This window comes from Lucilia cuprina, chromosome 3 (genome assembly GCF_022045245.1).
Source record: "Lucilia cuprina isolate Lc7/37 chromosome 3, ASM2204524v1, whole genome shotgun sequence".
In the NCBI taxonomy this organism is placed as follows: Eukaryota; Metazoa; Arthropoda; class Insecta; order Diptera; family Calliphoridae; genus Lucilia; species Lucilia cuprina.
The window spans coordinates 63,694,656-63,719,559 of NC_060951.1; the positions used below are offsets into that span (position 1 = coordinate 63,694,656).

General features: G+C 27.9%; 2 protein-coding genes across 2 annotated transcripts; both read right to left on the bottom strand.

Moving 5' to 3' along the window:
- Positions 1-84: 84 nt before the first annotated feature.
- Positions 85-19,655, bottom strand: LOC111684006 (mitogen-activated protein kinase kinase kinase 7-like). The gene is made up of 7 exons (XM_023446123.2): positions 19,137-19,655; positions 18,767-19,066; positions 17,563-18,060; positions 17,110-17,502; positions 17,003-17,045; positions 415-758; positions 85-338 (listed from the first exon to the last, which is right to left on the bottom strand). Exons 1-7 carry the CDS (start codon positions 19,350-19,352, stop codon positions 189-191), a joined length of 1,944 nt encoding a protein of 647 aa, XP_023301891.2. The 5' UTR covers positions 19,353-19,655; the 3' UTR covers positions 85-188.
- A 965-nt stretch (positions 19,656-20,620) lies between these two features.
- On the bottom strand, positions 20,621-23,190 carry LOC124418809 (serine/threonine-protein kinase STY17-like). The gene is made up of 7 exons (XM_046946305.1): positions 22,993-23,190; positions 22,629-22,928; positions 22,069-22,566; positions 21,698-21,982; positions 21,330-21,629; positions 20,769-21,266; positions 20,621-20,690 (listed from the first exon to the last, which is right to left on the bottom strand). Exons 1-6 carry the CDS (start codon positions 23,188-23,190, stop codon positions 20,784-20,786), a joined length of 2,064 nt encoding a protein of 687 aa, XP_046802261.1. The 3' UTR covers positions 20,621-20,690; positions 20,769-20,783.
- Positions 23,191-24,904: the final 1,714 nt, after the last annotated feature.

Consider the following 24,904-nt stretch of genomic DNA (forward strand, 5'->3'; position numbering starts at 1 on the left):
AGATCACATTCAAACATTATTACACTCTACAAAAAAATAATACAAAAATAATAATAATAATAATGATAAAAAAAAATAAAATGTAAACTAAAATTTTGAACAAGAACTCATTCACTCTTGAAACTCTTAATACAAATTCTTATACAAACTTATACAAACAACAAATATGTTTATCTAATGATTCTATACTACGAATTTTGATTATTACTATTGATGACCACCCAACTGTCATCGGGTACTAACTCATTATTGTATTGATTATTATAATCCATACGATTGGGTTCCTCAGTCATTTGTCGTGCACTCTTAAGATTATTATAGAGTTCTAGCAGCTCTTCCTGTAATAAAAAACAAATTCATATATAGAAAAAAATTATAAAAATTACTTATAAATTTACTATCGCGACAACCTACTTTATCTTTTAATTTCTGCAACAATTCCTCCTTTTCTCTTTTCTCTTCCGGGTCCATTTGTTGTAATATTTTCGTTCTTAATTCTTGTGAAAAGTATAATTTCGTTTCTACTCTTAAATATTCTTTGGCTAAACGACTATGATCGGCATAGATTTCTTGTGATTCCTGATTATCTGCTATGGGTGGTTCGGGTTGTAGTTCTGGATCCAACATTTCATGCCATGACTGTCCATTATCTTCATCCTCATCGGGATCGGTGTCAGCTGTTTCATTGTTGCCAATATTGGGATTAAGTGTTTCTGTGTTGCTTATAATGGGCTTTATTTCTTTGCCATCACTTTTAGCTGGAATGAAAGGGAAAATTATTATAAAATTTTTATATTTTATTGATAGTATTCAAAAATATATGTATGTGCTGTTTGTAGTAAGTCCAATGTTTTTAAATAATTAAAACTAGCGGACACGAAGTGTTTAGTTATCCGTTAAATAAAAAGATTTTAATATTTAAGTAGTACTTTTGAGAAAGTACGCTCACGCTACCATTAGCTAGTAAATTAGTTCTCCGGTCTACCAGACGAGAACTATTGAAACACTAACCTACCGTAGGTTACTCACGTCACAATTAATGCTTCTATGTTTTTGTGCTCTTGGGTACATTTTTGTACTAAGAAAGTACTTTTTGATGATAGGGAATTTTTAATTAAGTTCTTGTTTTACCGAATACTTCTACAACTACTTTAGAAGTTCTAAAAACTCCCCTAAATCTCTTTCAATTACGACATTATATGATTAGTTAAAAAATTTTAAAAATGAGATAGTTAGATAGAGAGATGGAATGATAGATAGATAGATAGATAGATAGATAGATAGATAGATAGATAGATAGATAGACAGATATATAGATAGATAGATAGATAGATAGATAGATAGATAGATAGATAGATAGATAGATAGATAAATAGATAGGTAGATAGATAGATAGATAGATAGATGGATAGATAGATAGATATATAGATAAATAGATAGATACATAGATAGATATATACATGGATAGATAGATAGATAGATAGATAGATAGATAGATATATACATAGATAGATAGGTAGATAGATAGATAGATAGATAGATAGATATATAGATAAATAGATAGATACATAGATATATAGATAGATATATACATAGATAGATAGATAGATAGATAGATAGAAAGATAGATATATAGATAGATAGATAGATAGATAGATAGATAGATAGATAGATAGATAGATAGATAGATAGACAGGTAGGTTAGGTAAGCAGGTTGTTCTCGCGATGTCATCACTGGGGACACACTTGGGTCCAATATTTTGATACGAGAGAAGACGGTCAGCGTATTAGTACACTTCGACCTAATAACTCTGGTTTCCTAAACCGAACCAGTTTGTCGCACGAATATAGGAATCTATCTTCCTGATGTTGACTTCCGATAGATCCGCTAAGTCATGCAGAAAATAGCTACCTAGCAGACCCATTCTGTGATCTGCTAGGGCGGGACAGTGACAGAGGAAGTGAGTTATACTCTCTTCTTCCTCTTCATCCCGGCAGCTTCATCCCTGTAAGTTGTAAGATGGCCACATGATAGATTGATATCTGCACTTTCTGAGTCTATTTAGTCCTCCCATCCGTCACAATTTACACAAGGACGAAATCCTATTGAAAATGGTTCAAGTCGGTTCATTATTTCGTATACCTCTCATGAATAGTACTTTTGAACTCATAAACATGTTAAATGCTTTTGTATTACTCCAAAAATCGGCCAAACTTAGTTTAACTTAATTATTAATAATACTTCTGATTTTCGTAATGATCAGGCTTAATATGACCCTATTCCCTATACAAAGTCCTCATGACTTGATGGCCAAAATTTATTTATAAACAATAATATCAAACAACATTAATATTCTGCATAAAAAACTTTAGGCAGTGCCTTATTCATTACAAGTTATCAAAGGTTTATAGTACAAATTTTGTATGAAAAATTAACTTACAAACTTTTGATCAATTGTTATGAATAAGGCCCATAGTATGAAATTAAATGGTTTGTTATTAAAAATAAATAATTTTTTTAACATAATCACTGGTGTAGGATATCATACGGACGGCCATGCCCGACTATAAATTCTTATTGATTTTATAAAAGGCTTTTAAAACAAAGTTTTCATAAAAATTTTAAATTCTAAACAAATTGTATATGAAATATTGTCTTATAAACCTGTGATAAATTGTCATGAATAATTTGGATCTTATTTACAAAATTATATTTTGTTTGTTAATAAGGTCTATAGTAAATTAGAATTTCAAATTTAAGGTCTTAATTATATATTTTTTTATTTAATAAATGGTTTATAAATCAAATTATGTTTTATAAACCTTTAATAAAAAAATAATCTAAATTTTTATTTCTCTTACTGTAAATAATCCAACAATTGTGTAAATCCGTTTGTTTTGACTGCAATATACTGGTAGAATCGCACATTTTTATAAATTTCAAAATTTTTTCAAAATTTTATTTTGAAAAATAGTTTTATAATTTAACAAATTTAACACTTTATAAATTTCAAATTACATTGATTTAAAAAAAATTTTAGCTTAAAAATGTTGTTCCATAATTCAGAATTTTAATAACTTTATAAAAATTTCTAATATTTTCTTAGTTTGTGTGTTTTTTTTTTAATTATATGTTTTCATTTATTTCTGAATAATTTTAAATAAAAATTTTTAATTAATGATTTTACAAATTTGTTAATAATTTTATGTAATTTTTTTATAATTATTATTGTGTTTTAATTAAACATTTTTCTTTTCACAATTAATTTGCCATGTTTTTTGTAGAAAAAACATGATTTTTATTTTTGAATTTTTCAATAAAATAAAATTACGTGTTTATTTCGAATTTGCCTTTAATTTGTTTATAGTTAGAAATTAGAAAATTTAAAAAACGCTTTAAACACAAAATCTATTAACCCGATCGTCAATAAAATTGGACTAAATTTTTAAATCTCTATAAAACAGAAACACAGCATCCGAAAAAAAATTCCCAAATGCTAAAAAGCATGAGTAGGTGAGTATGAAAAAAACAAACGAACAAAAACAACAAAACTTAAATGAGCAGAGATGGAAAATTCAGTAGTAATGGAATTTATTGACAACAATAATGACTAATTGAAAAATTGTTGATTTTTCTGATTTAGATCATAACTAGTGCATCAAATATGCTTAAAAAATATATTTGAAATTGCGACAATTTTTTCAAAAATTATTTTGAATTTGTATTGAAACTTTATCCAAATGTATGTAACTAAATATGTTTAGGTTTGATTAAAAATGTGAACCAGAAATTGAAAAAGTTTACATTTACATTTCAAAGTCTTGTTTTTCCATGTCTGCTAATGAGACTATATTCAAATTAAAATAGAGGGAGAGCTGCTGAGAGAAAACCCTCAAACGGGAACGTTTAAATGATGAGCCATAAATTTAGTGCTAGAAAAAAAACTGATCAATGATCATAACCTACACCATTATGGTTGTGTTTTAATTCTAACGTTTTTTTTTTTACAAAATAAAAGATTGTACTTTTTTTGGTAAAAAAAACAATACTTTTGGCATAGTTCCTAAAACTGGTCATTTTTTTTTTTGGTGATCTAAAATTTATATTCTTTAATTTGGGGAAAAAAATTCAATAAATTGATGTGTGTGTTTTAGCATGTGATTAGAAAAAAAGGTAAATAAAATATTTCAAAATAAAACACAGACACTTTTTATATACCCTACATCACTATAACCACTGGCTCAGAATTACTTTATCGGTTGATTTTTCTATGTCCGTCTATATATCTATGTGGCCTCCGGTAGGTTAGTGGTTCAGTGTTCTAGTCTGGTAGACCGAATGGGGTGGGTTCGATTCCCACCAGAGACATTGGTTAATGAGCTCACAACAGGCCCGATAAAAGCCTAGTTGTATTTTTTCGGATTTGATGTATATACATCCTCTTTTCAAACTAACAAACTATATATCTATGTGTTCATGAAGTAATTGTAATTTAATTTTTTCATTTCCAATTATTTAAAATTGAACAGTAATCAATTACAATTACTTGACAGGCTTGGGTTGTAACAATTACAGTTTAAGTTACAATTACATGAAATAATGGCAATTGACGATCTATAAATTACAATTACTTTTAACTGAAGTTTCCAAATTACAATTATTTGTAATGTGCAATTACGGAATAACCAATTACAATTAGAATAAGTTAATAGGAGGATGTGTTTTATATCAAATCCGAAGCCACACCTAAGACCTTTTGAGCGCTAGTGTTTATGGAAGAAAATCACTGAATGTATTATCTTTCAATATTCAGTAACCGAGTTTCCGGAATGTATTTCCTAGAAAGCTTTCCCTGCCAAGATACTTGGATCTAACTTTGACCAATGCCTGACTGCGGCAAAGAAACTGCTCCAGTCAATGTCGTCTCCACATGTTCTCTATTTCTCTGGATCCTTACATCTTTTATGTCTACTCGGAATGAGTACTGTTCCCCCTGTTCTCTTCTACCCACCTTTTATTATTCTAAGGGGCCTTATGGGATTTTCTCTTTGGAATGGTTTTGCTATCGTCAGGTTAACTACTTGACAATTACAAGTAATTGTTTATTGGTGAATTACACATTATAAGTAATTATAACTGGTAAATTTTCAATACTATTGCACATAACTGTAATAGTTTATTGAATTAACTTTTTGCCTATTGTCTAATAAATCAGGCATCGGCAGAGTATTACAAATGAGCTTTGAGACTAATTCTGTTTGTTTGCCTCTATACACATGTATGTCTTAGTACTTTGAAAACAAGAGAAATCATAGAACAATTCTTTATTTATATTTGGTTTAAATATATTTTTTGCTCTCTTCTAAACATTACCGTAACTTAAATTTAATAAAAATTTTGTTTGGTTTTTGGGGATTTACTTAATTCATCCAAAATTGTAAAATTTCGTAGAAATTTTAGTTTTAAACTAAACTAAATAAAGAGAAACCTTGTAGTTTCATTTTTGTTAAATGTTTATAGTTGACCAAGACAATAACAACAATAAATTGAAATGAATAATAATGTTGCAAATAATAAATAATTTTTATTATCGGCGTCAGCATGACTATTGACGCGATTTGTTTATTTCTTTATATTGAGTCGTGTGAACAAAATTTATTTAAATTTTTTTATGTTTCAAATTTAAATTTTTAAAAAGAACAAATCAGAGTTTTAATTTTTTTATGATGTAAAAAGAGATAAATTGCTTTTGTACTTTAAAAACTAAATATTGATATATTATTTTTGTAAATATTTTTAACAAACAACTCGTGACAAATTCTTCTATTCGATCTATTTGCCAAAAAATGTTGCATGTCTTATTTTAAATATTTTTTCAATAAAAATTGTAAAATGCTATTTGTGTCTATTCGAATCTTAAAACAAAAAGCCACAAGGAAAGAATTTTGTTTTTATTAGAAAAATTTCCTAAAAAGTTAAAAAACACAAAACAAATAAATAAACATTAACAAATCTAAGAAAAACAAAAGAAAGAGAGAGAAACGAAAATATAAATTTTGTATTTAACAAAATAAAAATAAAAGTGAAAATGTCTGTTGGTATGAATCATTCGTGAGAATTTTTCTTCATTTAATTGTATTCATCTTTTTTGGTGTGACTTTCTGTTGAAATTTGCACAGACACTCTTCTAAAGAAATGTTTCAATTGATTTTGACCGAAAGTTGAAATTAGTTTTCAATGGTAAAGTTTATGAATGTGTGATTAGGCAAATTTATAATTTATTGTGATCATTTTATAATATTTTCAGTGAAATTGAAGTAAATGTTTGTTAAATGCGAATATATGAGAGATAAACGTACATATTACTTATCCATGCAGGAAGTAATAATAATTGTTGATTGCAGCTATATCTATCTATATATCTATCTATCTATCTATCTATCTATCTATCTATCTATCTATCTATCTATCTATCTATCTATCTATCTATCTATCTATCTATCTATCTATCTATCTATCTATCTATCTATCTATCTATCTATCTATCTATCTATCTATCTATCTATCTATCTATCTATCTATCTATCTATCTATCTATCTATCTATCTATCTATCTATCTATCTATCTATCTATCTATCTATCTATCTATCTGTCTATCTGTTCTCTTGTTTTCAAACTCTCTGGAGATCACTATCTGAAATAATATAAAATTAGCTCACTGCCTAATTGTATTCAAATCCGGAGAAGTCAAAATCCAAATTCCATTTGCCTATCAACTCCCTGAAAACGATTAAGTTTTTAAAAATTCATCTCTTTTCCAATAATGCGTGTGTTTGCCTATTGCTGCTTGTTAATTCTTGCTATTTTTTTGCTCTGCATCCTGCTCAATTTCATTTCACACCTTAATACATTTTAGAAAAACTAATATTTTTCTCTTCAGCCTTTGCTAACATCTGTTTAAGGTCTTTTTTTGTCTGCTCACAATAAAATTATTTTTAAAAATTTTCAACAAAATTTTGTTTACAAATATTAAGAAAAAAATAATAAATAAAGAAAACAATTTTGCGAAAAAATTTATTAATTTGCCAAAAAAAAATATTTTAAAAATTTAATGTAATAATTTTTCTTTCTATGGCGAGGCTCTATTACTAATGAGTTGTATGCGAATGAGTCATTTAAATAAATAATGAGCGAAAATTAAAACAGACAAAAAAACTATTTTAAAATAAATAATAATTATTATGAAAATATGGTAATTATGCAAAAAATCTATTACAAGCCTAATTTATGAGTTTCTGTTTGAAAATAAATTGAAAATATCTCATTTTGTTACACTTGTTGATTTTGATATGGCGATAAATTCCGGTGTATTAGTCACATTTTGTAATGATAAATCTAATGTTAAGGAGGTTTTAGGGTACAGGGAGTTATTTAAATTGAAAAGCCTTACGATGTTTCAAGATTTATTTCTTGAGAGTCTGTTAACACTTTTCTGCAGAAAATCAACAATGATTCAAAAAATGTTTATTTGTCAGACGATATAATTCATTTTAATTTTAATAAAAATATATTCAATGGAAATGTTTATTATAAAATTATTTCGGAAAATAAACTTCCAATTAATGTGTTTTTAAAGCTGAAAAATCCCTCCTATTAATACTACTTTCTGACATTTTTATAAAGTAAGAAGAAATGTTATTTTGACAACCTGCTGACATTAGACATAATCTGTTGGAGAAACTTTACTTATTTTAAAAAATTCTTTAACATTATAAATTTTCCATTGGGTTATTTAAAGATTCATTTAATTCTTTATCACCAAATAAATGACCGTGATTAAACAATTTATGTTGCTAATAATTTAATTTTATTTTGGGTTTTTTCTATTTTTTCTAAAGAAAATTGTTGTGTATCATAAATAAAATTAATTTGCAAATTTTTGTCTTTTTTATTAGAATATTTTTGCACCTTGATGATAATATCTGTACTCAACTCATATTTTATAAGAAATTTATGTTTATTTTTTCTGAAAAGAAATTTTGTTTCAATTTAATTTCTTAAAATATTTTTTTTATTCATATTATTGTGACACTTTGTAATTTTTTATAATTATACTGATGATATATTGAAATATTAGTTTTTAGTTTTAGTAAATCTTTTAGAAGACTTAGAAAAAGCAGAGAAGAAACATGTTAATAGAGCGAGTGATAAACATTTAAGAAAGTGTGTATGAAAAAAAATACACAATTTGTTAGTGATTTAAAGTAATTTGGCAATATGAAACTTGTTAAATACCTGATTTAATTTGTATTTTTTTGTTTTAAACGAATAAAATATATAATTATATAAAAAATATAAAATTTTTCTAAGAAAGACAGAGATTATCTATCTATCTATCTATCTATCTATCTATCTATCTATCTATCTATCTATCTATCTATCTATCTATCTATCTATCTATCTATCTATCTATCTATCTATCTATCTATCTATCTATCTATCTATCTATCTATCTATCTATCTATCTATCTATATATATCTATCCATCTATCTATCTATCTATCTATCTATCTATCTATCTATCTATCTATCTATCTATCTATCTATCTATCTATCTATCTATCTATCTATCTATCTATCTATCTATCTATCTATCTATCTATCTATCTATCTATCTATCTATCTATCTATCTATCTATCTATCTATCTATCTATCTATCTATCTATCTGTCTATCTATCTATCTATCTATCTATCTATCTATCTATCTATCTATCTATCTATCTATCTATCTATCTATCTATCTATCTATCTATCTATCTATCTATCTATCTATCTATCTATCTATCTATCTATCTATATATCTATCTCTCAGTTTTAATCCTTACTGTAACTACATTTTCTTCCCAAAAAATTAAATATAATTTTAAAAACTTTTAAATTATTTAATTTTCATGTTTATTTTAAGTTTTTGTTTTAATACCAACGAAATGCTAAATATATTGTTAAAAACGGTTAATACTATTTAGACAATAAAAAACAAACAAATTAATACCACACGTGTGTCGAAAATGTTAACAATAAAATTATAAAATAAAAAAAAAAAAAAACATAAATATTGAGGAAAATGAATACAAGAATAAAATAAAATTAATAAAAATCTTAATCTATTTAAAATAAATGACAAAAAAGATTTAGGTCAACTTGTATAAAAATCAAAATGAAAAATAGCATAACAACCATTTTTAGGACATTATAGTATTTTTAATAAAATGCTATATTAAATAAATTCAAAATTTCTTGGCATTAGTTAGACTTAATGAAGCTTTTAATTTTTATTTTATTTCGATTTTTAATAAAAATTTCAGAACAAAAGTGTTGGAAGATCATAAAAATGCAAACAACAGGTGTTTGTGCGGATTTGTTAGTCAAAATAATTTGTCAAAAAGCAATACATTATTTTCTTAAATTGTTAATGAATGCAATTTACAAAATCCCGAAATAATCTCAACAAAGACTAAACAAAAGAAAACTGTTTGTCTAGATAAAATCTTTAAAAATTTGTTTATTTTATTTTTTTAGAAAATCGTTTACTTTATGTTTTAATTACCATGTGGGCTAATGGTGAAACATGTGAATTGAAAGATATCTGTCATAAAGTGTCATGTCATAGAATAGTTTCTTCCTATTGTCGGTGGTGTTTTTTTATAGCAAAATTTTATGTTTTTGGGTCTTTTTATGAAAATAGATTTATCTTTGGATGGATAAATGGATAGAAAGACAGACAGATAGTTAGATGGATAAATGGATAAATAGATAGATAGACAGACAGTCAGACAGACAGACAGACAGACAGACAGACAGACAGACAGACAGACAGACAGATAGATAGATAGATAGATAGATAGATAGATAGATAGATAGATAGATAGATAGATAGATAGATAGATAGACAGATAGATAGATAGATAGATAGATAGATAGATAGATAGATAGATAGATAGATAGATAGATAGATAGATAGATAGATAGATAGATAGATAGAGAGATGGATAGATAGATAGATAGATAGATAGATAGATAGAGAGATGGATAGATAGATAGATAGATAGATAGATAGATAGATAGATAGATGGATAGATAGATAGATAGATAGATAGATAGATAAAAATTTTCTTATAATTATTTCACTCATTGTACACAAGAAAACTCTATGCATCTTTATATATATTTTCTTGCTAGTTTTCCTCATTTATTTTTCTTCACATGACGCATCACTGTTCGGTAATGCCCTGTCTCTTTTAAAGCGTTTTTAATTGTAATGAACTGTAGTGTAAAACTAAAACACTTTGTTATTTTTTATTTTCGTTAAAATTATTTGAACATTTTTTTTATTAAAAGACATCTGTTTCTTAGACTAACAGACTATATATTCTTCATATTGTTATTTTCAAGCGAATGATCAAAACTGCAACAATTTGTGTTAAATTTCTATTTTAAAATTAGAAAAATCTGAAAATGTTCATCACCAGTTGAAAATAAAAATCACAGACACAAATTCACCAAAGAAAAAAAAAAAAAAAAGAAAGTAACAAAAAATAATGAAAAAACGACAAAACACAAATATAACACAAGCAAATAATCACATCATCAGCAGTTTGATCAGTAAAAATTACAAAATCAGGGTTCTAAAGGAGGGTAATGCTTAAGTTTGTAACGTTAGGCAAAGTATTAGTTTAAAGAGATATTACTACTTAAAACTCAATTAGTTCCTTAATAAATTCTTTATGATTAACTCGAAATCTAGCTTAACGTTTAATTGATTTAATTCCTGATTTGATTTAATTTCTTAGAATTACTTTTGAAAATAATTTTCCCCAAAATATTTTATAATTGAATGAAAACATTTCAACTTGAAATTTTTAAATTTATTATTTTTTTCAAAATGCGTTATCTGTATAATTTTGTGATAATTTAAAATTAACAAAAAATAAGAAAACGACCAATTAATTTACTATATTTTTCACAAAAAAAAAAATTCCCCCAAATTTTTAAATGTTCCAAGAATTTTATGCGTCAAACATATCTTTAAAGTTGTGTGTGTGTGTGTGAGTGAAAGTTAAAAAGCTGTTTTTGTCGCCAGTTTGTCGAGAAAAATGTTCATGTTTATTTTGCGTAAGATCAACTAAACCCCCTAACACCCTCTATTCATTGTATTGCGTTTTCTCTACAATGGACCGAACTCCTATAGGTGACTCATTGTTAAAATTTTTAATGATTATTGAGAGCATGAAAATTTGAATGAGTGATCGTGTGAAATAAAGTGTTATATGCGTTCATGAATTGTGTCAAATGAGAGATGTAGGGTGGGGAGTTTTCAAAAGGCATAAAAGGCAAGTGTTAAACAAAAAGAAAATTGTTTTCTTTTGTATAATTATTGTATTTATTTGAATAATTTCTTCTTTTTGTTGTTGTCACAGTTGAATGACAGTTTTTGACAATTTGAGTAAATTTTTTAAATATTTGTTTATTTTTTATTGAATATTGGTTTAAAATTTTTAATGTTTTTGTTATAATTAAATTGACAGGCGAATAATATTGTTGAACGATATATATATATATATATATATACATATATATTAATTGTTCTAATATGTTTTTAGTCATAATTTATAGGATTTTAAAAATAAAATTTAGTTGCCTGCCATACTTGGTGAATTATCAAGTTTACGCCAGTAATATCCAGCAAAAATAATAATTATAAGGAAATATGCACTCCTGGTACCAAATTGACACCAAAGTGTGTGTAATTTTTCAATAACATTCGTTGTCAAAGTATATACAAGAGTAAAAACACTTTGGTGTCAAATTTGGTACCAGTTGTGTATCTTTTTTCTCAGTGTAGTAAACGCCTTTAAAACAACACTCAAGCAACATTCTTAAAAATTAAAGAAAATTATTAAGGAGGGATCGTACAAAAACCTCAAATCAAATCTTGATTTCTTTATCAGCAAATCTATTGGAGAAGGTCTAGTTGTTATTTCCCTCTTCATTTGGATTACAGTGGTTCAGTTTAGAACAATAAAATATCAGTACAACAAAATAGCTTAAAGCAAAGGGATTATTAACAAAGCCAATTCAGTGGCTGGTTCTGATATAGAACCTGAAGCTTTTTTAAATACTATCTTTAAGAGAAGATATATCATCGCTTTACATGACATGCAATCACTTCTTTCTTTGTCCTGAATGCTATAAATGAGATGGCGGGACATTTTAATGGACGAAAAAGTAGGTATAACTTTTTCTGATAGTATTTGACATAAAATAATTTTGTGTCATCTTATAGTTGAACCTAAACCAAATTCAATTATCATTTGGGTCTCCATTGATCTTCTGCACTCAGGGAATGACCCACACTCATGCAGTGCATTGTATTGGAACTAGGAAAACAGGTTTTGAGAAGGAGGATAGAGAGCGTAGTTTTTACTGCAATATAAGTAAGGTGACATGAAAGACTTCTGGGGTAAGTTTGTTCTCCACACGGGCAGTACGACTAAAGAACGAATTCTCCCTGTAATGATCCACTGGCAAGTCAACCACACATCCCATTGCAGTATCTGTAGAACAGTGAAACACACCCCACATTGCGACGGTGCAATAGAGTTGGATACCTTACTGTCACCAATAAGTAATTTCTCTCTCTCTCTCTCCACTATTTCTTCCTTTCTGTCTTCTTCTTATATTCTTTATGTACCTGATCTCTATTTTGTATGACATTGGATGAATTTTTAATTTATCTTCTTTTTTATACTTTCTTTTCTATAATCTGTCCACTTAAATGAAGTTGAAATATAGCTAACGTGTTATAATATCATAAGCTTTCTACCATAAGCATCCTATGGTTCAGTTCTATTCTCTCCAGGAAATGTTTTGTAGTAAACATCTTTAAACGATTTCTGAGAGAGTAAAAACTTTGTCACAAATAACTCACCAATAGCTAGTACCGCTTAAGAGTTCTCTTTTCTTAATCTATAGGCATTATCCGATCGTATATATAATTTTTGTTTGTTATTTCTATGTATTCAGAATTCTCTAAATCAGTTCAATGAGAGAGGTAATGTAGAGAGAGAGAATGGTAATAATTTCTGTAATTATTGGCATTTTATCTTAATTGTGCAGATAATATAAACTTCTTAATAATAAAATACTTTAAATTAATTTCACTTCAAGTAGGAACCAAGTTTAGTTATACTCTGTAATAAAATTCGAATGTTCGGCGGATCTTGTCTCTAAAAATTTTAAATTTTACATTTTAAATAATTTCAAATATTTTTTTCTTTATCTCTTACAAATCTAATTGTTATTATATATTAAGTGGTAAGTGAAATTTTTCAATTCTTAAGAACCAAAAATTACCCATTTTATTCCAATTATCGGTGGTAAATCTTAACTCCGGTGAAGCCAGTTTGAACACAAGTTGATAATAATAAATTTGCATACAAATATAAGTAATTGTTTATAAATTTAATTTGTTTATTTTTTTAAATATTTTGCACAATATTTATTGCAAATTTTTTAAATCTCTTTAAACAAAAGTTGTGTTTTATTAACGGAAAAACGAAATGCGCGTAAATGTCAATAGCGGCGACAACGGAATTTCTCGAATAAAAATAATAAATTTAACTACCGTCAAACAATATAAAATAATAATAAAATAAACGAGATCGTTTTAATTTGTTATTGTGGTGAAATAATAATAATAAAAAATTAAATTTTATAAAAAATTAACGAAACAATATGAATTCGTGAACAGATTGTCCGCTACTGAGCCAGAAAACAAAGATGACGGAAACATTTTGTTAAAAGTCTCCCATTTAGAAGAATACACAGTGACAATAACACAACAGACAAACATTTAATGGTGGACGGAAGGACGGTTGGATGAATGGACGGACGGATATAAAATGTAGCAATTTAACAAAAAATAAATAAATTTATAAAAAATTACTACAAGATGACACATCGTAGAATAAAAACAAACAAAAAGAAAGAAAATCATTTAAGAGTAGACCAACTAGACAACACGACGTTTGTGAAAATTTTTTGTGCTCGTTTTTGTATATGTGTTTTGTGTGTGTGTGTTAAACTGCAAGCCAACAACAATTTGTTGCACTACAAAAAAAAATAAAAATAAAAAAATTTAAAAATAGTGCGTGTTTGTTTATATAGCAAAGTGTACGCAATTTTCTTTTGATTTGTAGAACATTAAAATATATATTTTGTTATTCTTTTTAGATCTAACAAAATGAGATATGAATCTCATGATCACAATGATTCATGTCTTCTATACATATTTGTGCCTCTTTATATAGCTCTTGTTTAGTTTAAATTAGATTTAATTTATTTATTAATTGCTACACAATTGTTACAATCTGCATCTATGCATATTTTAAACAGTGTATAAAGGTGTTTAAAATTTCTGTATTCAATTTTACTTCCCATAAAGAAAATTTTTAAAATTTAAAGTATATTTCCCTTTGAGAAAGAAATGTTTTAATTAGTACTCCTTTATATCTTTAAACATTTTTAAATTTATATTATGATCCAGTTTAATAATGATATATTTTGAGCCCACTGTCTGCTTCGCTAACAGGCAGATGTATGTTTAACATACTGAGCGTATGAGTAATACAAATCAAATATGTATTCAAAGTGTTTTTCGTTTTATTATTCTATTCTTTTCTTTTGTTTTTGGGTGTAACAAACCACACACTACCAACAACAACAGCAACCAAATGAAAATGTAAATTTAGAAAAAATAACAAAAAAAATCTTGGCATAAAAACTGAATTGTAATAATAAATAAATAAAAAATAAGGAGAAATCAAAATGCAATAAAAACAATAATAAAACCAAAGAAAAACTAAATAGAATTAAAACACTAAATTGAATTTTAATTAAAATGAATATAAAAATCGACGGCATTCCCGACTAATGACAAATTAAGAAAACGTATTTCGTTTTAAAAATATTCCGCCAAAAATCTTTGTACTTATTACCTTTCTCTCCTCCACACTCTTTAAAAAAATGATTCATTATAGTTTTGTTTACATTTCACAGCCATTAATTATCCACTAACAATCTTTTCTATTTCTATTTCGATTGAAATTTTTCAAAATGAGTCTGTAAAAATTTAGAACAAAAAATGTTTTAAAAAATTTGACGGTAAAATCGGAATATAAAATACCCTACTTATACCAGTAACTAACAAACTAACTAACTAGGTAGCTAACTTGCTAACTAACTAACCAACTAACAAACTAACTAAATAACTAACTAACTAACTGACAAACTAACCAACTAACCAACTATCTATCTATCTATCTATCTATCTATCTATCTATCTATCTATCTATCTATCTATCTATCTATCTATCTATCTATCCATCTATCTATCTATCTATCTATCTATCTATCTATCTATCTATCTATCTATCTATCTATCTATCTATCTATCTATCTATCTATCTATCTATCTATCTATCTATCTATCTATCTATCTATCTATCTATTGATATAGGGCAGAATAAAGTCAAGTGTTACTGTTGATGAATGTTGTAGGTGTTGGCCATAAAAGATTTTCACGTTTCAATTGATTTAGTTCAATGTTTTGATTTCAACACATATTGTTTTTGCATCTTTAATTATTATTTATATTACACACAAATTGATGGAATAAACAAACAAAAAACACTCATTATTTATTTAATAATTTTCACAATATTTGAATCTAAATGACAAATAGACTCATTGCAAATTTCTAAGATTTTTTACTTAGAAAGAAACATATTTTGATGTGAAATTTAAATTGAATGTCTGGTTTTCGATTATTTTTTAATTTATTTAGTGCAAAAACATTGCCGACTGCATGAAAAACAGCATAAAGCTTCATATCGTCATTGATGTTGTAACGGTTTTACAATTTGAACAATTAAATTTATCTGACAACTTTTCGGTATAGTCTTCTTGACTTATTGTTAATTTTTCTTTGTTTTTCTTTATTTCAAGTTCTAAGATATATGTTGCACTTTTCGACACAATCTTGATCTCTTTCTTCAATTCATTTAAAAACTTATTCAAATTAGAAGCGGACACCAGTAAATCGTGAGTATAATTTTGCCATTATTCTATTCGTACATATACAAGCATGCATCTGATTCGCAAGACTTAAAGCATAGTTTTAAAAGATAATTTACGAATCAAGCAAGATGCATATTTTGATTTGATGCTATACTCAAGACTGCTCTAATGGTAGCAATTTTTGCAAAAGGACTAAATGTCTCATTGTGGTCGATGTCTTCTCTTTGATCAAATCCTTTAATTACCAATATAGCTTAACCTGATTAACATTTCCATCTGGATTCATCTTTACATTGTATATCGCACTTTGAGGAAATTTGCCTTTGCAGCCTTCGGTAGATTCTTCATTTATTTTTATTTTAGATAGCATTGCTTCATTCAATTGTGAAAACTGTGTAACAGCACTTTGTACGTGAATGGTGTTTTAATTTCACTCATCAATTTTTCAAAATCATAGCATAATCATTATATTTTGAATTGAAAATTAATGTTCTACCTCTTAAACGTTTCACATTCTTCATCATATTTTAGTGGTCGCATTATTGTTGTCTTGTACAGGCTCGCATATATCATCGTTTAGATAAACAATCTATTTTTCCACATTCGCTGATTGTTTTTTACACACTATGTGTGATACAGATTACAAACAGTGATACAACACTGATTGTACAATATTTTATATCCATTCATATTAAATGGCATATTCATTTAAACCATATTACCTTGTTACAGTGGTATTATTTTAAATTTATAATAAAAACATTGGAAACTTACACAAAGCAAATTAGTTTTCTAATGCTGCTCGTATTTTTCTCCAAAATCCTTAAGGCAATCAACTTAATCTAAAACATTTCAACTTACCGGTAAAGCTAGCCAAGTTACCATTGTTTAAATCCCAAGCATTCTGAAATTTAAAAAAAAAACCAAATTACTTTTTAAATCCTTAATAATAAATTAAAAAAACCTACTGCCTCCACATTTATATCCAATGGAGTCATAGTAACACCAGCATGATTTTGCATTTGATTGCGTATTGTTTCATAGCGCAGTCTTGACTCTTCCGATGTAGACAAATTAAATTTGCGGCCATTGTCATATTGTTCAGTAGAACGTCCACTATCTGGCTCTTCATGTATAACATCCCAACGTTGTGATGATACAATGGACGCATTGGGGGCCTTAGATGATGACGAGGATGTGGTATGAAATGGATTGTAAGTTGAAGAATTTGTTGGTGTTGATGTGTTAGAAGATGAACTATTATTGCTATGTGTTAATTCTGTACTAAAAATAGTACTAAAATTGCTAAAATCTGAAATATAATTATCGCCGGTAGACTCATTGTCATTCGGACTGATGATCTAAAAAGAAAAGAGAAATGTTTTATTTTTATACTTTTTTTAATATGTATTAATAAATACCTGTTGATTAATGAACTCATAATTTAAGGGTTCATCTGCTCCCGGAAATGCTTGCATTAACATATTCATTACTTCTACCACATGCTGCATGGAGGGTCGTAAGTCTGGTTTATCAGCCCAACAAGAAGTCATTAGATGTCTTATTGGCTCTGGCAAATCGGGTATTGGAGGCGGTCGTTCACCTTTATGTATTTTCCACATTATAGAATATGTATTGTCAACATCCTTAAAGGGTTTCTCACGCGACAACACCTCCCACAAGACAATGCCCCAACTGAATATATCACATTTTTCGGTGTATTTAGAACCTTCAAAAACTTCTGGTGCCATCCAGGCAGCCGAACCTTTATTATTGGTCATTAGTGTAGATTTGTCAGCGACTGTACCAAAATCACATATTTTTAGATATCTTCCTTTATCGGTGAGTAAAAGATTGAGCGGTTTTAAATCACGATGTATTAGCGGCTTTGGTTTCATGGCATGTAAATAGGCAACACCCTGAAACGAAAGGAATATAGGATTTGAATTTTTTTGAGTTATGATTTTTAAAGCGAAGTTTTTTAAAAATAAAAAATACTCGTTAGATAGATAGATAAATAGATAGATGGATAGATAGATGGATAGATAGATAGATAGATTGATAGATAGATAGATAGATAGATAGATAGATAGATAGATAGATAGATAGATAGATAGATAGATAGATAGATAGATAGATAGATAGATAGATAGATAGATAGATAGATAGATAGATAGATAGATAGATAGATAGATAGATAGATAAATAGATAGATAAAGAGATAGATAGATAGATAAATAGATAGATAAAGAGATAGATAAAGAGATAGATAAAGAGATAGATAAAGAGATAGATAGATAGATAGATAGATAAATAAATAGATAGATAGATAGATAGATAGATAGATAGATAGATAGATAGATAGATAGATAGATAGACAGACAGATAGATATAGATAGATAAATAGATAGATCGATAGATAGGTTTAAATATAGATAGAAAAATAAATATATCGAATTCTCAGATCGAATTTTTCTGATTCGTTGGTCTCTGTCAGACTACCATGACAGTCCCAACTTGTGGTCAAATAACCGCCTGTGTGTTCATAATGCAGTTGCAGCGATTTATCTAAGTTTGCATTTAAGTATGTATTTATAATAAAATTAAAGAAAAATCTTCACTCACCTCTGCACACTGGCGTGCCCAACTCATAGCATGAGCCGTCGAATATGCCGGCTTTACTTTGCCATGTAAAAACTGATGCAATGAACCGCCTTCGGCATATTCCATAATCAAATATTTCGACATTTGATTGGCAGCTATGCCATACAAAGCGATTATATTAGGATGATTTACCCTTGACAGCTGCTTTACTTCTGTTTCGATGGCTTTCTGTTCGGAGGTAGGTTCAAATTCCTTAACGGCAACATAACGATCACGCCAAACCGCCTTATACACTACGCCAAAAGTGCCATGACCAACTTTCTGCAAAGTGGAAAAAACGTTAGACGAAAGACTAGAAAACGTTTACTATTATATAACAAAAAACACAAACCTCTTTGAAAGAAATTTCCGAAAAATCCACATATTGACATAGAAGACTTAAGCCGTCACTGGTCTGTATGTTAATATTATTGATGGGCGGCAAAGTGGGGGCTAAACTGGCAGCACCCTCTTCGGTAGCTGGTGTAGATGTTTCATTGTTGATTGAAGGGGATGTACTAGCGGAATTTGTGGTGGCATCTTGTAAATCCCCCAACTCATCGGTCATGTTGAGGTTGTATCAAACAGTTGACAATGGAAATGGGAAAATGCTGCAGAATTTATTTTTTAAATTGTTGCTTTTTAGAACTTTTGTTTTTTTTTTACAAAGAAAAATTTTTATATCTTTGTTGTTTTTTTACTGCGTTTTCTTTTTTTTAAACAAGTTGTATCTTTTATCTATAAGATTTAATTAATATGCTGCCTTATTTGCGAATCTTTTTTTTATTATTATATTACATAATTATGTTTATTTATTTATAAATTTTATTATTGATTTTTTGTTTTTATTGTTGAAAATTTTCTTAGGAATTTTATAAATTTCTTTTTTGGAAAAATTTTCACTGATAAAAACTAAAGAGGCAGTCTGTTTTTTTCGCAATATGTCAAGTGTCAAAAACAGCTGGGAGAGTATGAAGAAACATACACACACAAACATATGTTTAAAAAGGGCGTTTTTACACAAAGGGTTGGTGACTTTGCTAAAAGGTTGTTTTTAAATCTATTACATTTAATTTACTTAAAATTATGGTCCATAGTTGAAACGAAAAGTCGACTTTTCGACTTTTTGCATTTTATGAAAAGTCGACTTTTCGACTTTTTGCATTTAGTTAAAAGTCGATTTTTCGACTTTTTTCATTTAATTAAATGTCGATTTCGACTTTTAATATTATATAAATAGTCGACTTTTTGACTTTTTTCGACTATTTTCGACTTTTTCCGAAGCCAGAAGAGTAAATTTATAATGTTGCCATTTAACATTATATTATTACTGTTATTATATTTATTTTTATATTGTTATTAATAAAAAAAATTTTATTTATATTTTTTCTATTTGTTGCAATTTTTAGAGTTTTTTCGACTTCTTTCTATTTTCGAAAAGTCGGAAAAACTTTTCGACTTTTTTCGACTATTTTCGACTTTTTCCGATTTTTTCGACTTCTTTCGACTTTTTTCGATTTTTATTTACAAAGTCGACTTTTCGACTTCATAGACGATAGTCGAGTTATCGACTTTTTTGGAACAATATAGTCGACTTCGACTTTTCGACTTTTTTCGACAAAAAGTTGATTGTTCGATTATTCCAAAGTCCATTTATAGAACCCTACTTAAAATTACAATAATTTAATAAAAATATAATTTTTTAATGAAAATTTATTAAAAAACTATTTAATATTGATGAAAACTATTTTTAGTTGTTAATTATTATGATTGTCATTTAAAATTAAATTTTTACTTATTTTCATATAATATAATCCGACTTCACCACGATTTTTCACTAAAAATTCGAAACATTACTAAAAATTTTAATTTTCAGGAGTATAACAATCTCCTGCGGACTCAGAATCTGTAGAAAAATAATAGATGTACATAGATATCTATATAAGAATATGTTCGATTTCTTCTCCGACATTTGTGTAAATACCTGTTTATTTATAATCTAATCATATAGAGGTTCATCGATTCCCGGAAACTCTTGCATTAAGGCATCCATTTTCTCTGTCACATTCGCCATGGAGGGTCTTAATTCCGGCTTCTTATCCCAACAAGAATTTATTAGCCGTTCGATAGGTTCTGGTAGATTATCTATTGGAGGTGGTCGTTCTCCTTTATATATTTTCCACAATATGCCATATGGATTACCGGTATCTTTAAAGGGTTCTTCTCGCGCTATCATCTCCCATAACACAGTGCCCCAACTGTATACATCACACTTTTTTGTATACTTAGAACTTTCAAAAATTTCTGGTGCCATCCAGCCAGCAGAACCTCTTTTATTAGTCATTATGGTTACAAGATCGTTACTTGTACCAAAACCACTTATTTTCAGACATCTTCCCTTATCGGTGAGTAACATATTAAGCGGTTTCAAATCACGATGTAGAAGAGGTTTAGGTTTCATGGCATGCATGTAGGCAACGGCCTAAAAGGTAGAAAACATAAAATTTTCGTAAAGTTAAATTAAGGTCATTTAAATCTATTTTACCTGTGCGCATTGTCGTGCCCAACTCAAAGCATGGGCCATAGTGTAGTATGGCCTTTCGTTGCCATGTAAAAATTGATGCAATGAACCACCTTCGGCATATTCCATAATCATATAGTTTGACTTTTCATTGGTGGTTATGCCATAGAAAGCAATAATATTGGAATGCTTAACCCTTGAAAATTGTTTTATTTGCCTTTCGAAGGCATTTATTTTAGAGTTGCTATTAAATTTCTTTACGGCCACATAACGATCACCCCAACTCGCCTTGTGAAACACACCGAAAGTACCACGTCCAACTTCCTGAAAAGGCAGGTGGTGTATTAAGTTAACAACATTGTTGTCTTAAAATTTAACTAAATGAAATAAACCTCTTCCAAATTAATATCCCAAAAATCAATATATGGACATAAAATATTTAAGCCATCATTGATTTCGATATTAATGTTAATAGCGGGCGGCAAAGACGGATCGGACAAGGCACTAGTCTCTGCAGATGTTAAAGTCTCAGTGACCTCCTTATCTATGTTAAATGGCATTGTGGATAATTGGAAATTTCGAGAAACTTTAAGTCTAGATGATGTTGCATTATCGATTGCATTGCAATTAGAAGAATCTAAAGTATCTTCCCCTAAAGACCTATTATCACTAAAATACTGAAAATAATAATAATATATGTACATGTATGTATAAAATAATAGATTTGATTTGGACTGTTTTATCTATATATAAGAATAAATACCTCTTGATACATAAAGTCACAATTTAAGGGTTCATCTGCTCCCGGAAATGCTTGCATTAATATATTCATTTTATCTACCACACATTGCATAGAAGGTCTTAATTCTGGTGTTTTAGCCCAGCAAGAATTCATTAATTGTGTTATGGATTCTGGTAGATCGGGTATTGGAGGTGGTCGTTCTCCTTTGTGTATTTTCCATAAAATGCAAAATGCATTATCGAAATCTTTAAAGGGCTTTTCCCGAGCAATTATCTCCCACAACACAATGCCCCAACTGAATACATCACATTTTTCAGTATACTTAGAACCCTCAAAAACTTCTGGTGCCATCCAGGCTGCAGAACCACTATTATTAGTCATGATGGTCACAAGATCGGTAACTGTACCAAAATCACATATTTTTAGATATCTTCCCCTATCGGCAAGCAAAAGATTGAGCGGTTTCAAATCCCGATGTACTAGAGGTTTCGGTTTCATGGCATGCATGTAGGCAAGAGCCTAGAAGGATAAAAATGTAATTATTGTAAAATTTTAATAAAAGTGATATCTATACTATATACCTTGGCACACTGGCTGGCCCAACTCATGGCATGAGCCATCGAATAGTACGGCTTTACATTACCATGCAAAAATTGATGTAATGTACCACCTTCGGCATATTCCATTATAATATATTTTGAATTTTCATTATTAGATATACCATACAAAGCAATAATATTGGGATGTTTTATCCTAAATAATTGTTTTATCTCTCTTTCGATTATTTTTTTCTCAGTTTTCTGATCGAATTCCTTAACGGCTACATTTTTATCTCGTAAAACCGCTTTATAGACCACACCAAATGTGCCGCGTCCAATTTTCTACAAATACAACGATTTATAGTTAATTGTAAACAAACTTGTCTTTAAATATAATAAAATAAACCTTTTTTATAGAAATTTCCCAAAAATCTACATATGGACATCGAATATTAAAGCCATCATCTGTGTAGAAATTGATGTTAATTGGAGACGTTATAGAAAGATCAGTCCTGGCACCAGTATCTTCTGATATTAAAGTCCTGACACCAGTATCTTCTGATGTTATAGACGCATTATTATTAGCAGTTTTTGTAGGTTCCATTTGTAAATCCCTTATCAAATACAATAATTGTAATTTTTTTTTAATATAATTTATACTTTTTTATATATTTTTATTTTATTTTTATAAATTTATTACTGCTTAATCATAAACTATTTTTGTTTTCTTGTAATAAGTATTTTAATAAATATTCAGCTTGTTCTTATTAGTTATAATTATATATTTGTTTTATTTTTATATATATTTTTACTGCTGATTCATTAAAATTTATTGTTCAAGCTTTAAAATATTTTATTGATTGTTTAATAAAATATTTATTTGCTATTTTAATTTTTTATTATTTAAACTTTTTTTTTAAAATATAAGAAAGAAAAATTTATCTTTCTTATATTTTTAATTTTTTTCCGATATGAAATTTGCTTTGCTTTAAAGGAGTTTTTTCTAACGTTTATTTGTTTATATTTTTGCTATATGTCAACTGTCAAACAGTTCACAAGTGAAGATCGGATATACAGTTATAAATCTGTCACATATACAACTTAATAGGGTTCTATAGTTGAAACGAAAAGTCGACTTTTCGACTTTTAGCATTTTATGAAAAGTCGACTTTTCGACTTATTGCATTTTATGAAAAGTCGACTTTTTGCATTTAGTTAAAAATCGATTTTTTGACTTTTTTCATTTAATTAAATGTCGATTTTTCGACTTTTAATATTTTATAAAAAGTCGACTTTTCGACTTTTTCCGACTTTTCGACTTTTTTCGACTATTTTCGACTTTTTCCGACTATTTTCGACTTTTTCCGATTTTTTTCGACTTCTTTCGACTTTTTTCGACTTTCGACTTTTTTCGACTTTTTTCGACTTTTTTTCGACTTTTTTCGACTTTTTTCGACTCTTTCCGACTTTTATTTACAAAGTCGACTTTTCGACTTTTTTCATAGACGATAGTCGAGTTATCGATTTTTTTGGAACAAAATAGTTGACTTCGACTTTTTTCGACAAAAAGTCGATTGTTCGATTATTCGAAAGTCGATTTATAGAACCCTACAACTTAATTGTTAAGGGCGTTTCTACATACATATGAAAAAGCAAATGATAATAATACTTAATAAAATAATATCTTTCTTTATCAAATAAGTTTCTATGTAAATTCGTAAGAATGATATAATTCTAGTTTCCAAGATATTGTGGTTTTTGTAAAAACCTAATTTAAGACATTTCTTGGTAGTTTTTACTCATGGAGTTATTCAACAACATGATAATCAACATAAAATTACCTATTATTAGCGTATAATCATGATGACAGTTATTACAGGATATCTTGGATATCCTACAAGTTGAAAATTTTACTTTTTTTTCGGTTAATCCTTATAAAATTAATTAAGGCTAAACGAGTTTGATTTCTTTTTACAATATGGTATTGTTGTATCATCATACGTCATTAATATTTCGCCGACAAAATGTTTTGACACAAAATCAAAAGAATAGTAAAAACGTACGACATACAACGTTACAACACTGATTGTGAATTGTATAATATTTTGAATTCATTCATGGGCGTGTAAAAATAAGAAATAAAAGTTGAATTCAATCCGAAATATTTCATTGCGTTTTTTATGAATTTCCAGTTTTAACCGAAAAATTTTATTATTGGTTTGTGTTGGTAGTACTTTATGGAAAAACTTCAATAAATTTAGCCTAAAGTATTGTTATAACGATAAAACAAAAAAGCTTTGTAGATTGTTCTTAAAAAC

Coding starts and splice junctions, on each gene's coding strand:
- LOC124418809 (XM_046946305.1), bottom strand. CDS start 23,190: ATGGAACCTACAAAAACTGCTAATAATAATGCGTCTATAACATCAGAA. Junction 21,630..21,697: donor GGGATATTAATTTGGAAGAG/GTTTATTTCATT, acceptor CTGCCTTTTCAG/GAAGTTGGACGTGGTACTTT. Junction 21,267..21,329: donor GGGCACGACAATGCGCACAG/GTAAAATAGATT, acceptor TCTACCTTTTAG/GCCGTTGCCTACATGCATGC.
- LOC111684006 (XM_023446123.2), bottom strand. CDS start 19,352: ATGACCGATGAGTTGGGGGATTTACAAGATGCCACCACAAATTCCGCT. Junction 759..17,002: donor TAACTTGGCTAGCTTTACCG/GTAAGTTGAAAT, acceptor CTTTCATTCCAG/CTAAAAGTGATGGCAAAGAA. Junction 339..414: donor TGCAGAAATTAAAAGATAAA/GTAGGTTGTCGC, acceptor TTTTTATTACAG/GAAGAGCTGCTAGAACTCTA.